We start from the raw sequence: 15,000 nt of genomic DNA on the forward strand, positions 1-15,000 counted from the left end.
AAAGACACAAAAAGACACAAACTTGTGTTCCTCAATTTAAATCCTACGATTTTTAAGTCGAGCTCCTGTTCTGAAAGTCAGTCACTTTAAGATTCTTTCCTTCCTTTTTATTTAGTTTCAGAAATGGTCAAATCAAACTCCATTCAAAAAACAAACATTTTAAAAGTTGTCTTCTTGACAAACCTGGAAAAACATGAATTTATATTAGTACAAATCTTCATCCTGATGTAGTTATTTCCACCTCTTTCAGCCTGTTTATTATTAAAGGAGCAGTATGTAACTCTGACTCCTAGTGTTTAAAATGGGTACTGTAGTCTAAATTCTAAACATCATAGAGAGCTGTCTCCACCCCCCCCCCCCCCCCTCCTCTCTAGAGTCCATGCTCACGCAGGTCACCATGTGGTGGACTCTGAAGCTTCAGTGTTTATCCAGCTCTGCATGGGTCTGTAAACCTTTCTGTGTTCTAACCTCTCTCCATTTTTCAAAAGCATCTCCAATATTGATCCTAGTTTGAGCACGTTTCTGCTCGTGGAGCTTATTAGAAACATGCAGAGGCTTTTTAGGTCGGGTACAATCACTTCTATCTGAACCACTTCTCTTGACCGCTTCCATCATTGCAACACCTGTTGACCTGATAACTGCTCTCATATCTGACAAACAGAGGGCCGTCCAAAACGGCCCTGTGTGCGGGTCTTAAAACCGTCTACCTTCTCTGGTCCAAACAAATCAAAACAAATATGTCTCTAAATCACTTCACTGATTAAGACTTGGCTGATTTCTATTGGTCTTGAATGAAACTTAGAGCGCACTCACACTAGGCAATCTGTACCGTGCCCAAGCACACTTCAACCCTATAGTCCAGTTCATTGACTAATGTGAGAGCTCCATACACTTCCTTGGCCCTGGCACACTTGGAAGAGGTGTGCTTCAGCACAGTACAGTTAGTGCACAAGCACATGATGTGGACAGCCTTCATTCAGAAGAAACCCCGGAGTGTTCTGACTTCACACAGTCAGTAAAGCAGCTGTCATGTTCTCTGAGTTGTTCTCTGATGTGCGGACACTGTCTCGACTGAACGTCCATTTTTATCGCCTGTCTTGTAAACTGAGCACGCTTCAGGATCACGTAAATGCATGTGTTATTTTACGACTTTACGTTCAACAGGTAACCATGCTCAGGCCCGGTTAGTCCTGAAGCAGTGTGAGTGCAGATCAGAGGGGGGAATGAGGAGGGGAGGGGGCAATCAAGTTTCAGCACGGTATTGGTAAACTTTGCCTATTGTGAGTACACCCTTAGTAAACTCAAAAGACTTAGGTAAACAAGGTAAAACAATTTAAATATTTCAACAAAAACTAAATCAACATTAAAACTTTATGTAATCAATAAATAAATCAACAAAAAGCTCCATGTTTCACTTCAGTTATTTATTCATCAGTTTGACGGTTTTTCACCAGTAAAAAAAAAAGAAATCATACAATAATTATAAATTACTTTAACATCGTACATTCACTCAATCTCACAGTTAACTGTCACTTCATTGACTTAATATTAGATCAATGTAAATTAGCATACAGTGAACCTTCACTCGTTGCATCCTTCATCCTTTTTTTACAGTGTGAGTAAACAGAAAACGATCAGCCTTCTGGTTTCGCCACTTAAAAAAAACAACCTTCAGTCGTTTGTGAACTTTGCAGCGATGCCGTCGTAACCGTGAAATCCACATTTTGCACCGGCGACCCTGCAGCCAAAGGTCAGAGCATCCTGCAAACTTCCACCTGAAAACCAATTTTTTTTAAATGTATTTCAGTAATTAAATTCAAATAAATTTGAGCAGAGGCACTGCTTGACAATAAACAAGGCAAGCCACTGATTGGGGCCCAAGGCCAGTAGGGAGCCACCGGGCTGACAAACATTAAACAGCAGTGGCTTCAAATGTGCAAATTTTGCAATGACAGAAGGAAACCTCCCTAAGGCGGCCCCATCTGATAGCACTCCCTCTCCATGCCTTCTAAAAACCAAAGTTTGTCAATGAAAGTCAGCAAAGGAAAATAACGAGAATTATCCGTGTGGGAGTGAAAAAAGAAAAAGACGAGTTAGGGTCGGGACACTGGCAGACATTATGGTGATGAACGCTGGTTGGAGGGGCCCCCAATGACATTTGGCTTAGGGCCCCGACAGACTCTGAATTTGAGTTCAGAGAGCTTCGAATTTTAGTTGTATTAGAATCTGGTGTGTGTGAAGCTGTCTCATCTGCATACAACCAAATTTATAAACGGAACCCATTTTTGAAAAGTGAAAAGGCCCTAAAGTTGAACCTTGTGGAACACCGTTTTCAAGAATAAACAGTTTGTGTCTGGTCATGATGTGAAGAATTAAATTAAGTGCATGCCAGGTAAGAAAATAAAATGGGAAAATTTAACAAGATGAAGCCAACAGTTATAAATATTGAACTAAAGATTTGAATACATTGTTGGTGAATTTCATGAAATGCAGCAGATGTTTTAAATGGGAGCCAGCCTGAAATGGGTATAACATATTTTGGACGATTCACAAATGGACGATTATTTCTAGAGCAGTTTGTGTCTTAATGGGATAATAAAGTCTCACCGTTGGACAGCGTGAAGATGACGGCAGAGTTAAAAGTGTCTCCGGCTCCGAGAGTGTCGACGAGACTCTCAGGAGGAAAAGCATCCGAATGAACGAGCACACCGTCAGGACCCAAAGCATCCGCTCCTTTTTCAGCCCAGGCACATATCAGGACAGCCCTGACAGACAGACAGGTTACCGACAGACAAGTCAGAGATAGACAGGTCAGAGAAAGAGAGACAGACAGGTCAGAGACAGACAGGTCAGAGAAAGACGTGTCAGAGAAAGAGAGACAGACAGGTCAGAGACAGAGAGGACAGAGAAAGACATGTCAGAGACAGACAGGTCAGAGAAAGACAAGTCAGAGACAGAGAGACAGACAGGTCAGAGACAGAGAGGACAGAGAAAGACATGTCAGAGACAGACAGGTCAGAGAAAGACGAGTCAGAGACAGAGAGACAGACAGGTCAGAGAAAAACGAGTTAGAGACAGAGAGACAGACAGGTCAGAGAAAGAGAGACAGACAGGTCAGAGAGAGACAGGTCAGAGACAGACACGTCAGAAAGTGAGACAGTTTTAAAAGAGAGACCGGTCAGAGACAGTAAGTGTCTGAGAGAGAGACAGGTCAGAGAGAGAGACAGGTTAGAGACAGTTAGTGTCAGAGAGAGACGGTTTCTAACCCCTGTTTGACTCGGCTGTAGAAACCTCTCAGAGCATCTTCAGCCGACAGGAAGCCGAAGTGTCGAGCGACGTCTTTACTGACGAACACCTGAAGAAGACAAGAAGGAGGAGAGGAGAACCTCAGAGACGAGACCAGAGGAACACCCCATCCTGTAAGACTTTACCAGACTCGTACCACGTCACCGTGAGAAAACAGCTGATACAACGGCTCTCTGGTCTTCTCTATTTCCACGGAGACGGTGATTCTCTGTTGCTGTGGCAACGTGCTGTTATACTTCACTACCTGCTGGATCATCTTCACCTGTTCCTCAGCGTTTCTGCCCTGAAGGAGGCAAAAAGGTGTGACAGGAAAAAAGGACTTAGAGAACATGTGATGATAAACTGATAAACCCTAATATATATAAATACTGCGCTGCTTTCAGTCAAAACATCAGGATGATTTCAGGATGAAGCCCCTGAAATCCTCCTGATCTGATCCCTCACAGCGGGAGACTATCCCTGTCCTACTGTGGCAGGACATGACGTAAAATGGACGATGTGGAAGTGAGTTCCTCAAGACTGGACTAAGAATCCCCTAAGAAGATGTTCACATTGAAAGCCTTAAAAAAACAATCTGTAGGAATTTGACTTGATGCCTTTTGGCGCCTTCCGAAGGTCTCTGTGAGATTCTACAGTGTAGAAAAACACAGAGACATTAGCTCCTCCCCCTCTTTGACAGTGTGCACCTGTTGACAGTCAGAAGGCAGAGAAGTCGACAAAGATGTCGACTGACGAGGTTCAGAAATATTACAGGATTTAGATCTGACTCTGCTAGCGTCTACAGGCCGTTGTTAGCTAACCGTTAGCATGTGGAGTATGTGTGTGTGTGTGTATTCAGCTGTTACCATGACGACTACAGGCCGTGGCTAAACGTCTACACTGGAGAGGCTCATTTATAACATGCTAGCTGAGATCGGTTTATAAGATGGATTTATTGATTTCTTTGTATCAAACCTGAAACATAACTCGAGTTAGTCGACTTCCTGCAGCCGCTAAAGCTGCTAAACACGAGACAACGATGACACCGCTAACGATACAAGCTAACGCTACGTCTCAATGTGTTCTGAATAAGATCTGCAGAGATGTTCACTCTGCTTCTCTCTCTCTCTCTAACTGTCTGCTTTGTAGCTGAAGGCTGCTGTGTGAATTAGCGTCATAAAGACGTACACACTTCTCACCAGACGACCTCGACCCGCTGACAAAGTTACATAGTGCTGAAAACAGACGAGCGGGGCGCTCTGTGGACGCCATGAGAGAGACGCCATCCTCCCTGTTGGAGGTTATTGTTCTAATAGATCGACTCTGAAATGACGGGTTTTCTCTCGCTCCTGAGGTAACCGTTTGCTAAAGTCAATGAATTCAAACCGGATGAGTTTGGGTTGTAGCTCACCTCCCAGTGGATCCACTTGAACTGTTGGAGGTCGACTTTGGAGAAATCATCCGCTGTGGCATCCGGAAGGTTCCTGATGGACAGTTAGTGAGGTCAGAGGTCAGAGTTCATGTTCAAAAAGAATCAACACAAGAAGACAAACAGAAAACAGAAACACCTCCAGCACTCTGTGAAAGGTACTGAGCCACCCGTCCTCATGACCTCACAGTGACATCACAGTGACATCACAGTGACCTCACAGTGACATCACAGTGACACCACAGTGACACCACAGTGACACCAGTGACATCACAGTGACACCACAGTGACATCACAGTGACACCACAGTGACACCACAGTGACAACACAGTGACATCACAGTGACACCACAGTGACACCACAGTGACATCACAGTGACATCACAGTGACACCACAGTGACCTCACAGTGACACCACAGTGACATCAGTGACATCACAGTGACATCACAGTGACACCACAGTGACACCACAGTGACATCACAGTGACACCACAGTGACAACACAGTGACATCACAGTGACACCACAGTGACACCACAGTGACATCACAGTGACATCAGTGACATCACAGTGACACCACAGTGACACCACAGTGACACCACAGTGACAACAGTGACATCAGTGACATCACAGTGACACCACAGTGACACCACAGTGACACCACAGTGACATCAGTGACATCACAGTGACATCACAGTGACATCACAGTGACACCACAGTGACACCACAGTGACAACAGTGACATCAGTGACATCACAGTGACATCACAGTGACACCACAGTGACACCACAGTGACACCTCAGTGACATCACAGTGACAACACAGTGACATCACAGTGACATCACAGTGACATCACAGTGACAACACAGTGACACCACAGTGACACCACAGTGACACCACAGTGACATCACAGTGACAACACAATGACATCAGTGACATCAGTGACATCACAGTGACATCACAGTGACATCACAGTGACATCACAGTGACATCATCAGGCTGAAGGAAAGAAATTAAAGGAATTAAAACATCGTAAAATAATAACTTAGAAATGTGTCTGTTAGGACTTTATTTAAAACGTTTCATTTGAAGATGGAGTCAGCAGCTTGTTCCTTCAAAATAAAATACAGCTTTCTCCTTCAAAATAAAAGACAGACATCTCCTAAAGTGAAGCTGCTCCATTGTCCCTTCTGGGCCTCCGTACATGTGTGGTGGTGACTGTGTCTGCAGAGACTCTGTCCTCTCACTGGATTTTACTGTTCTGCTTTGTGACGGTTGACTCGGGACGCTTCTGGGCGGAGCTGGTGTGTTTCCTCCAGCCAATGACAGCGCAGCAGGTGAGTTTAGGAGTGAATATGACGGACGTGGACGTAGCAGCAAAGAAGAGAAAATATAATGAGAGTGAGGAGAAACACCAAGTGGATAAAGATCGTTCTAAAACGAGGGTGAACCTTGTGTTGTCTTTTACCCGTGGACGTGGAGTTGGTTTACTTCCTGTTGGACAGGAAGGTGACAAACACTGGCGGTTAGCTTGTGCTAGCGTGCGTTAGCTTGCAGTGTAGGTACAAGCAGTAAACGTACACACTACGTCCTGCAGGGGGCGGGGCTTCTGGGGGCGATGAGCCCAGTAGGAGGGGCCAGTTTGAATGTTTACAAACAATTCTACTGACTCCACCTTTAAATCAACGTTTCTCTTAACCATGTTCAGATTTGTAAATAAGGCGACAAAATCTAAAGCAAAAATGATAAACTGTAGAAATCTTTATTTAAATTAACAGATTAAAATGATTAAACATTCACAGACTTCAACATTTTCACTTTCAATCCATTTCAGTTTGAAGATTTCACTTCCAAATCAACAAATGACTAAATAATCTTCCTTCATCTAAAGGAGATATTGAAGATGATATATATTTATATGAAGCTTTTGATAGTTAAATTAAAGTTGTTTTTATTCCCTCTTCAGTCTCTGTGAGAGGACGGAGGTCGGATCTGAAGCTGATTATTATTCTGAGAGAAATCTTCACAAACAAAAGATTAAAAACGTTAAATCACAGGAAGCGCGAGCGTCGTGAAACATCCCAGAAATTAAAAAGATTAAAGAGAATTAACCAAAATTAATGAACCACTGCAGAGACGGAAACTGAACTCAGGAGAGACGTGAAAACTGCTCAAAGAGGAATCTGCCTCGTATTTTACATTAAAAAGAGAATATATCATGATGTTTTTGAATTCTTTGTTGTGAAAAATCGTCTTCTATCCTCGACAGTCAGCTGACCTCCGCTCAATCTGATTGGTGGATCTCGGACTAAGATTAACTCTGCAGTGAGTGGGATCAGGATCAGGATCAGGATCAGGATCAGGTGTTCATGCTTCCTTCAGGGAGGTCAAACAGCGTTCACTAAACACCTCTGTACAATCGTTCAATGGGTGGAGCTTATACCAGAAAAGGTGGGGCCTATATGGGGAGGGCGTGGCTTATATTAAGAGTGTGGAGTTAATGCTGCATTCATGTGGTGTCGGACATATCAGAGAGACGAGTCTCCGAGATGTAAAATGTTCATGAACGCCTGCTCAAGTCGGAGTGACAAATCTGGAACTCTGGAAAGAATGAGATGCCCGACTTGTTGACTTGACGTCATAATCGTCATCACATGGCGGCAAAAGATGTTTTACTGATTCACAAACTGCACGTCAACTTTTTGATCAAATATAACTCGCATGTTCTTCGTAGCGTCTACGTTGTTTTTTGCTGCACATGAACGACTTCTCAACTCGGAAACTGGGACCACCGAGGGCACATGAATGCAGCATGATAACAGGGGGTGGGGCTTAAACTAAAAGGATCGGGTGATGCCGTTTTAAACGTAAGTATTCAGTCTCAATCAAATGAAAAAATTATAAGATAAATTATGTAACGTTAGCTATGTTAGCTAGCTCTGGTGTAGCTATTATGGTTGCTAGGCAACAGGGGCAGTACTTAGAAACAGAAGAAGCCAATGAGGTAGCCTCTAGGTGAATGGATGACTAAATTTAAAAAAAGCGGTGTTTAGTGAACGTTGTTTAGGATCCGTCGTCGTCCGGTCGTCTTACATGTCGGACAGAACGACTGTTCGAGACCCGCTGGACGGACAAACCACACAACACGCACACGGCGTTTGACCGTTGACCTGCCAAACCACGGCCGAGACGTCGATGTGGCGCTGAGAGAAGTCGCCCATGATGAAACTAACGGGGAGAGAGAGAAACAGGAAACCGCTTTATATCAACTCTCCCCTCCAAAATAAAACTACAGACTCACAGAAGACTGTCTCCTGATTGGTGGAGAAGAGAGAGGCAGAGCGGCTCACTGAGGACGATCCTGAAAGAGAGACTGTTAGTGACACACACACACACACACACACACACACACACACACACACACACACACACACACACACACACACACACACCTGGTCACACCTGTTCATGTGCAGGATGGTGCGGCTTCCTGTGCTGATATTGCTGATGACCATGGAGGCTGGCAGGACGCACTGAGCGTGCTCAGACACCAGAGACACGTCGATGTGGAACTTCTGAAAATCCTCCAAAATAAAACTACAGACAGGAAACAGTTTACATTCCTCTGCTGACCTGGAGGACCTGTGTAAAAGTTTTGTTCTAGGCTGGGGGTGGAGTCCATGGGAGGAGATACCAGGGGAGGGGAGGGGATTTTGTTTTTTACCAGAATCCCACTGTGACATCACAAGGAGAGCACATTTGAAACAGAGCATTTTTCTCTGTGTTGTAAGACCACAAACAAAGGACTGGATGGTTTATTTCACATGTTGTGGGTCTGTAGACTCTCAGGTTACACACATATATGTTCAGAAACACAAAGTGGATTCTTCATAATATGTCCCCTTTAAATCATCTTAATGTCAATTTAAACGTCACTTATTCATTGTTGATAAATGTTTTGATGTATGGGTACTCACTCGGCCACGGGTCCAGCAGACACAGAGCCCATGAAGGCGCAGGGCGCTCCGAGCAGTGACAGCACCGTGCACGAGTTGGAGGCGTTTCCTCCTCGCTGCCAACGCTGAGACAAACACCTGCAGGGAGCAAAGACTTTAAAGTCGACCTATTCTGCTGATCCCTATGTTTAAACTCACATACAGTGCTACAATGCTGCATGTCCAAACTAAACGTGGGCAAAGTTTCAGATCATGAGGTAAACGTGTGGTGGGGTAATCCCAGGATGAGTCTGCAGGGGGCGCTAAACGGCTTGTTCTCCTCCTTAAACCAAGACTTTAATGTAGTGTGACTTTGTAAACACTCAGAAATAAAGGTGAAAAAATATTTAAACTCTTAAGAATATGGCATATTTTTTATGTCTTTCATATCCTTAATTATTTACTTTTTTATTCATCTTTATACTTCCTCATTTATTATTTACTTAGTTAACATTTTATTAACAACTCTTTAAACGTCCACCATTTATGCTCTTATTGTCTGCACATGTTTTCTCATACTACATCCTTGTAACCTGCTCTGCATGTTCTTGGACTGAGGCAGGTGTTGCGGTTTAAAGAGTTACCATGTTAACTGATGACCTTCCGCCGAGTGCGTCAGTGTTTGTCGTAGTTACAGCAGCTGAAGAGGAACACACAGTTTGCGTCTCTTTCATACTTCAGGTGGATAATTTAGAGGTTATCTCAGGCAAGCTATTTATCCTTTCTCCGTTTTCAATGCTGTAACCACGGCAACCGCAGACGACAGAGTCACCAGTTAACAGGGTCGCAAGTTACACCGGTACACCGGCCTCGGGAGTCCTGAGCACAGGTCCAGTCATGTTTAAAAGATCGAACATAAAGAGAAAACATTTAAAAAGACAGTGACAATGGAAGATAATAAATAACTGATTGTATCTGCCCGGTAGAAAAGTACTGTTTATTATTCAGTGGAAGAAAACAAACAACAACAACAACAACACCGCTCTGACTGACTGCCCCGAGAGTTAGCATTAGCCTGTATGCTAACCTGCTGTCAGTGTCTTCTTCGGGGTATTTGTCCACCACGTTGATGATGTCGAGACACACCAGACCCACACACAGAATCTTCTTCTTCTTCTGTTCCTCCATGTTCATCAACACACACACACACACTCACTGTGAGCTTCTAACACACACTAACTCACAGCACACACCGCTGCACGCTGGACTTTGACACTTGAACGCATCGTTATCTTTCTGGAGTTTGTTGCGTTCATGGCCCGCTCGGACTTTCCCGTTTCTCTCGAAGGGATGCGGTTCTTGAGTTAGTGGCTGAATCTCGATTTCCTCCCTAAACCCTAAACCCTAAACCCTAAACCCTAAGCCCTACGGACTTAATGGACAACATCATCAGGTGTTTTATTTGACTCTCTCACAGCCATGACACTTCGTTTTGACAGCCTTCATCTAACACGACGTGTAGTATTCATCATATGACACTTTGATAACCATCATGACGTCATCTGGGCAGCATGTTTAAAAAGGTTGTTGATGTGTCAGACAAACACAATATTTGATATTCAAGTGTGAAATGTAATTTGTAAACCGTCAGAATCCTTTTTAAACATGGTGAGGACCCCTCCTCTTCACTCCTTTCTCTGCCTGTCTGCTCTTTCAGGTGCTTGGTGTTTCCATGTGGGCGGAGCTTGGAGGGTCATCAGCTGTTACCTGCTTCAGAGAGGCAGATGTCTGTCACCTCGGTCTTCTCCTTTGTTTGGTTTGCTGCACTCAATATGAACGTGTTCACTCACATTTCATTCATTCTTAAAGACTGAATCTCTCTCTCTCTCTCTCTCTCCCCCCCTCTCTCTCTCTCCCTCTCCCCCCCCCCCCTCTCTCTCTCTCTCTCTCTCTCTCTCTCTCAGGTCACATATAAAATTCTCAAGGTGCCCGGCTTGACTTTAGTTAATTCACATATTGTATATTAAACAGGTGAACTGAAATCAGGTGAACACACTGAAGAACGACCTCCCAACTCAGAAACTTTGACCACGAGCAGCACCTGAATGCAGCAGAAGTCACGACGCTTTTGAAGTGATTCAATACTAACATTAAAAACATCATTGAATTCCAATAAAAGGCGTCTGGGCTGAAGATGACGGACACTGAAGCTTCATTAAAGGCAGACTATAAAAAAAGAGGCGAGCGGGTGGATCAAAGATGGATGGATTGATGTATTAAAACTGGATAAAAGTCATTTTACAATATAAAATCTGAAGCAGTGATACGATCAGACAGCTGGACGTGGATCTCAGCAGAAAGGGAAGCACAAAGAGAAACCTGTTCTTTCCCAGCATGCATTACAACAGAGCCCACGCGCTCCACGCCGTCCGGCTCGGCAGAAGAGTCTGGAATGGATCAGTTCATGGACTCGCTCGATGTCGAGTTCAGGGTCACGGGGACGGGGGGGCGAGGAGAGCCGCCTCGGACTCTACTGGTGCTTTAAAAAAACAGAAACACGTCACTACAGCGTGGAGAGGCCGTGACGTCCCCGTTACAGTACAATCACTTTGTATAAAAAAAACAACCAGGTTACACAACGTCCGGTAAAAAGGCCAGAAAATACACAGATAAAGTAAACAAGCATAGAAACCCCTCGAGTTTAGTGTTGAATGTTTCAGTTTAGAGTACGAACACTTCTTCACGTCTCCGTCACGAGCTTCTTCAAAAAAACTTGATTTAAACTTAAAGGGAAACTCTCGTAGGCCCCGTGTAAACATGGCGTTTTCTCCGGGCAGAAAAGTGTTTTCATGAAGCGTTTATGCTGAGAATAAAGCGCTGCACGTCCCGTCTCCATGACAACAGTCTGCATGTTTCATATTTGGAGTTTAAACAACGGGGAATATCAAACATGAGGAAAAGAGCGGCGGTGACGTGAACATCGCCTTTCTGAAAATATTTGAAATCGAAGCTGGGCGCTGCGCTCTTCCTCCGGGCGGCCGCCTGCTGCTGAAAACGCTCTCTACTCATTAAAAACTATTTGAAAAAGAAGCTGGCGCCCAGAAAAAAAAACGTAGAAATGTAGTTTTTGTTTTTCTTAAAGCTCTGGCACTCTTAGAAACGAGCGATGTTTAAAATAACAGTGTTTCGTTTTAAAACATTTTGACGACTTGAAAAGTGCAAAGAGTTTAGAGTTGAGATTTCTCCAGCTAACAGACGTGACACCGTCTCTCTCTCTCTCTCTCTCTCTCTCCCTCTCTCTCTCAAACAATCTAAAGGAGCATTTCCTAAACTTTTTGTACCATGAAGTCGTTCAGATCCTAAAATACGTAAAAGTTCAAAACGACAGAGTAACCTTTTCCAACGCCGTTGTGCACGCTCTTTAAACGAGATCGGACTGAACATCAGCGACGGAGACGTGAAGTCGAATTAGAGTAAAAGAGAGATTTAGTGTTTCATTCATAACATTCTTAATAAAACAATAAAAACATGGAAGTTTCTGTAGTCACGGCGAGCGTCCTGTCAGCTCGCCGTGTGTCTGTGTGTCTGTGTGTGTGTGTGTGTGTGTGTGTGTGTGTGTGTGTGTGTGTGTGTGTGTGTGTGTGTGTGTGTGTGTGTGTGTGTCTGTGTGTGTGTGTGTGTGTGTGTGTGTGTCTGTCTGTACATGTGTGAACATCATGTTCAGTTAGTGTCATTAACGATCACAATCACCATGTGCTCCTCGTCTATATTACCCACAGTCCTCTTGGCGGCCTGCAGGTACTGTTGTGAGAACACGCCCGGGGGGAAGGCGTACAGCATTGCGCCCGGCCCCCCCTCTTTAGCAGCGGGCAGGCTCACCACACCGGCTGCTTCCTTGTTCCGCAGGTAAGTCACAAGATGGCGAAGCAGGCGTGCCTGCAGCCCCGGCTCAGAGGCGGCCTGGCGGTCGATCGGGCCCTGCAGAGCGAGCAGAATGGCGAATCCGTCGGGTCGTCCGAGTTTGATGCGGCGCACGACCTCGTCCAGGCGCGTCTGGTCCATGCGGAGCCGCTGGACGATCTTCAGCTGGCCCGGCTGGTTCTGACTCTGCAGCTTCAGGGTCTCCTTCATCACCGAGTTGAAGAACGCCGCCCCGCCCTCCAGCAGGTACAGGTCAGTGGGGAAGCTGCTGTTCTTTAAGGCGAAGAAGCCGTGCCATATTTTAGAGAGCGCCGCCGCTGCGTACTCCGACAGCGTGCTGGGGGACGACGAGGTGTGTGTGTCTGTGATGACGGCGGGCGAGCCGGCGGCGGCGGCGGCACTCTCGCTGTTACGATGGTGGTGATTGTTCAGATGCTCGCTGGACGTCCGCTTGCTGTGGTGGCGCCCCGATGGGAGGTCTTCTTCGTTGGTGGAGTGTCGCCCTCCGGCGCCGCTGTCGGGGGAGTGGTCTCTGGGCTCTGTGGTGGAGTCAGGCGCTCTGACACGCGCTCGGTCGGGGCTGGCGTCAGGAGAGACGGCCCCTCCCGGACCTCGGACCCTGGACCGCCCCCTCTCCTTCTCCCTCTCTCTCTCGTCTGTCTGCTTCTCGGGCGACAGACTCCGGCTCCTCCTCCGGCTCCTCCTCTCCTCCCTCTCCTTCAGCCATCGCTCCCGGCTCTTACTGCGGCTCCTCGCTCCTCTTGTGCTCCGCCCGAACGCCTCCACTCCCCCCGCCCCCCTCCTCTCCAGGCTGCGGGTGGGGCTGGTGGGAAAGTCTCTCTCCAGCAGGGCTCTGTCTCGCTCCCTCTGAGAGAGGAGGCTGTGGGGGGGGGGAGGGGAGCGCTCTCTGGCCCCTCCCCTCAGCTCCCTCTCCAGGCTGCGGTGGCGGCTGTAGGTTTCCCCGAGGAGGTCGTAGTGTGAGGGGGCGGCGACAGGAGGAGGAAAAGACCGGGAGGGGCTTTCCTCGACTTTAGCAAAGTCCACCCTGAGACGTCTCTCTGGACCCCCCAGTGGGAAACCCCTCATCTGACTGCAGGCGGCCTGAGCGGCGTCCAAGCTCTCGTACTGGATGTAGGCGAAGTTGTCCCCCTTCACGTAGTCGATGTTACGGATACTTCCAAAACGGTCAAACTCCCGAGCGAGGGCAGCGAGGGAGTTCCCGGGTCCCAGACCGCCCACCCAGAGCCGCGTGGTGGGGTTAGCTTTGCCGTAACCGATCTTTATCGGGTTACCGCCGATCAGACGCCCCTGCATGGCGACTTTAGCCCGGTGGGCCATGTCCAGGTTCTGAAACTTCACAAAAGCATACGCCCCCCCCTGACCACGAGCTGGACGTTTAATGACCACGTCCTCAATGATGCCGTACTTATCAAACCCCCTCCTCAGTTCAGCCTCGGTCACGTTACCGTCCAGGTTTCCTATGAAAAGGTTGCTGGTCGCTCTCTGGTCATCCTCGGGTTTTAAATCCTCCACCACCGGCATGGGGGGCAGACCGTAGGGTCGACCCCTCTCATCCAGCATCCCGTAATAATCCAGCAGCCTCTCCCTCTCCCGACTCAGGGTCAGGGTCTCCAGGGCGTAGTGTCGGGCTCTCAGGTCCCGGATGCTGCTCACCGCAGGTCCCGGGGGGGACAGGGAGCGCTGTCTGTAGGGGTAGGGGGCGTGCAGAGGCAGGTACCCGGCGTCCGGGGGCGTCACACTCCGCCTCCTCACGTACATGGGTTCAATCTTCAGCTGTCGTTCACCCAGAACTAACCTGGAGGATTTGGCGTGCCGAGCCTCCTTGGCGTCCTCCGGATGCCGGAAATTGACGTAAGCGATCCGGCCGAGCTCCGGGGTGTGAGACAGCTTCACGCTGACGTCCCCGAACTTCTTGAACTCGTGAAACAGGGCGTCCTCCACGTCCTCGTCCGACACCTGGGAGGCCAGGTTACTGATGAGCAGCGTTTTGTACTCCAGAGTCCCCGGGCGGGCGGCGGGGAGCTCCGCAGCAGCGGTGGTCCGGAGGGGGGGTCGACCGAGGAGGCTGAGCTCGTGTCGGTGGTGGAGCTCCAGGGCGGCCGCTCGCTCCTCCCGGAGCCGCGGCTTCTCTCGCTCCCTGCTGCGGCTCCGGCGGTGATATCCGCGGCTCTCCGCCAGCAGCAGAGCCAGGGGGGGCGGCGGGGGGGGGGGGCAGCTCCTCTCTCCGCTCCCGCTCTCGTATCCGTTTGGCAGCGGCCCTGGACGGACTGCTCTCCCTCCCGGCCTGCCTCTTCATCTTCACCGGAGGATGGAGCTCAAACTTTTCGGAGGCTGCAGCGGGAATCCGGCCTGAGGAGCGACTTCCGGCGGCGTTAGCCAAAACAGCGAGGCAGGCGACGGCTACGGCGAAG

The 15,000-nt window shown here is 47.6% G+C and overlaps 2 protein-coding genes across 5 annotated transcripts in view; both read right to left on the bottom strand.

Moving 5' to 3' along the window:
- Positions 1-1,403: 1,403 nt before the first annotated feature.
- On the bottom strand, positions 1,404-10,541 carry khk (ketohexokinase). 4 transcript variants are annotated; one of them, XM_020660265.3, is made up of 9 exons: positions 9,735-10,541; positions 8,690-8,806; positions 8,175-8,309; positions 7,806-7,940; positions 4,697-4,769; positions 3,443-3,589; positions 3,267-3,355; positions 2,608-2,765; positions 1,404-1,775 (listed from the first exon to the last, which is right to left on the bottom strand). In XM_020660265.3, the coding sequence occupies exons 1-9, from the start codon at positions 9,839-9,841 to the stop codon at positions 1,672-1,674; spliced, it is 1,065 nt and encodes a 354-aa protein (XP_020515921.1). In that variant the 5' UTR covers positions 9,842-10,541; the 3' UTR covers positions 1,404-1,671. The 4 variants fall into 4 exon arrangements, with proteins under 4 accessions (XP_020515921.1, XP_020515920.1, XP_020515918.1 ...); XM_020660264.3 differs by lacking the exons at positions 7,806-7,940; positions 8,175-8,309 and adding an exon at positions 8,014-8,085 and having other exon boundaries at positions 9,735-10,540; XM_020660262.3 differs by lacking the exon at positions 7,806-7,940 and having other exon boundaries at positions 9,735-10,540.
- Positions 10,542-10,900: 359 nt separating this feature from the next.
- The window catches only part of rbm15b (RNA binding motif protein 15B), a 4,300-nt gene continuing 200 nt past the window's right edge, over positions 10,901-15,000 (bottom strand). Inside the window, 3 exon segments of the mRNA XM_065955482.1 lie at positions 10,901-11,186; positions 12,421-14,791; positions 14,793-15,000. The exon segment at positions 14,793-15,000 is cut by the window's right edge and continues 200 nt beyond it. Of these exon segments, the coding sequence (XP_065811554.1) occupies positions 11,140-11,186; positions 12,421-14,791; positions 14,793-14,885 (2,511 nt within the window). The 5' untranslated portion in view covers positions 14,886-15,000 and the 3' untranslated portion in view covers positions 10,901-11,139.

This window comes from Labrus bergylta, chromosome 5, assembly GCF_963930695.1.
Source record: "Labrus bergylta chromosome 5, fLabBer1.1, whole genome shotgun sequence".
Classification (NCBI taxonomy): Eukaryota; Metazoa; Chordata; class Actinopteri; order Labriformes; family Labridae; genus Labrus; species Labrus bergylta.

Coding starts and splice junctions, on each gene's coding strand:
- khk (XM_020660265.3), bottom strand. CDS start 9,841: ATGAACATGGAGGAACAGAAGAAGAAGAAGATTCTGTGTGTGGGTCTG. Junction 8,807..9,734: donor GAAGAAGACACTGACAGCAG/GTTAGCATACAG, acceptor TGCTCCCTGCAG/GTGTTTGTCTCAGCGTTGGC. Junction 2,766..3,266: donor TACAGCCGAGTCAAACAGGG/GTTAGAAACCGT, acceptor TCTGTCTGTCAG/GGCTGTCCTGATATGTGCCT.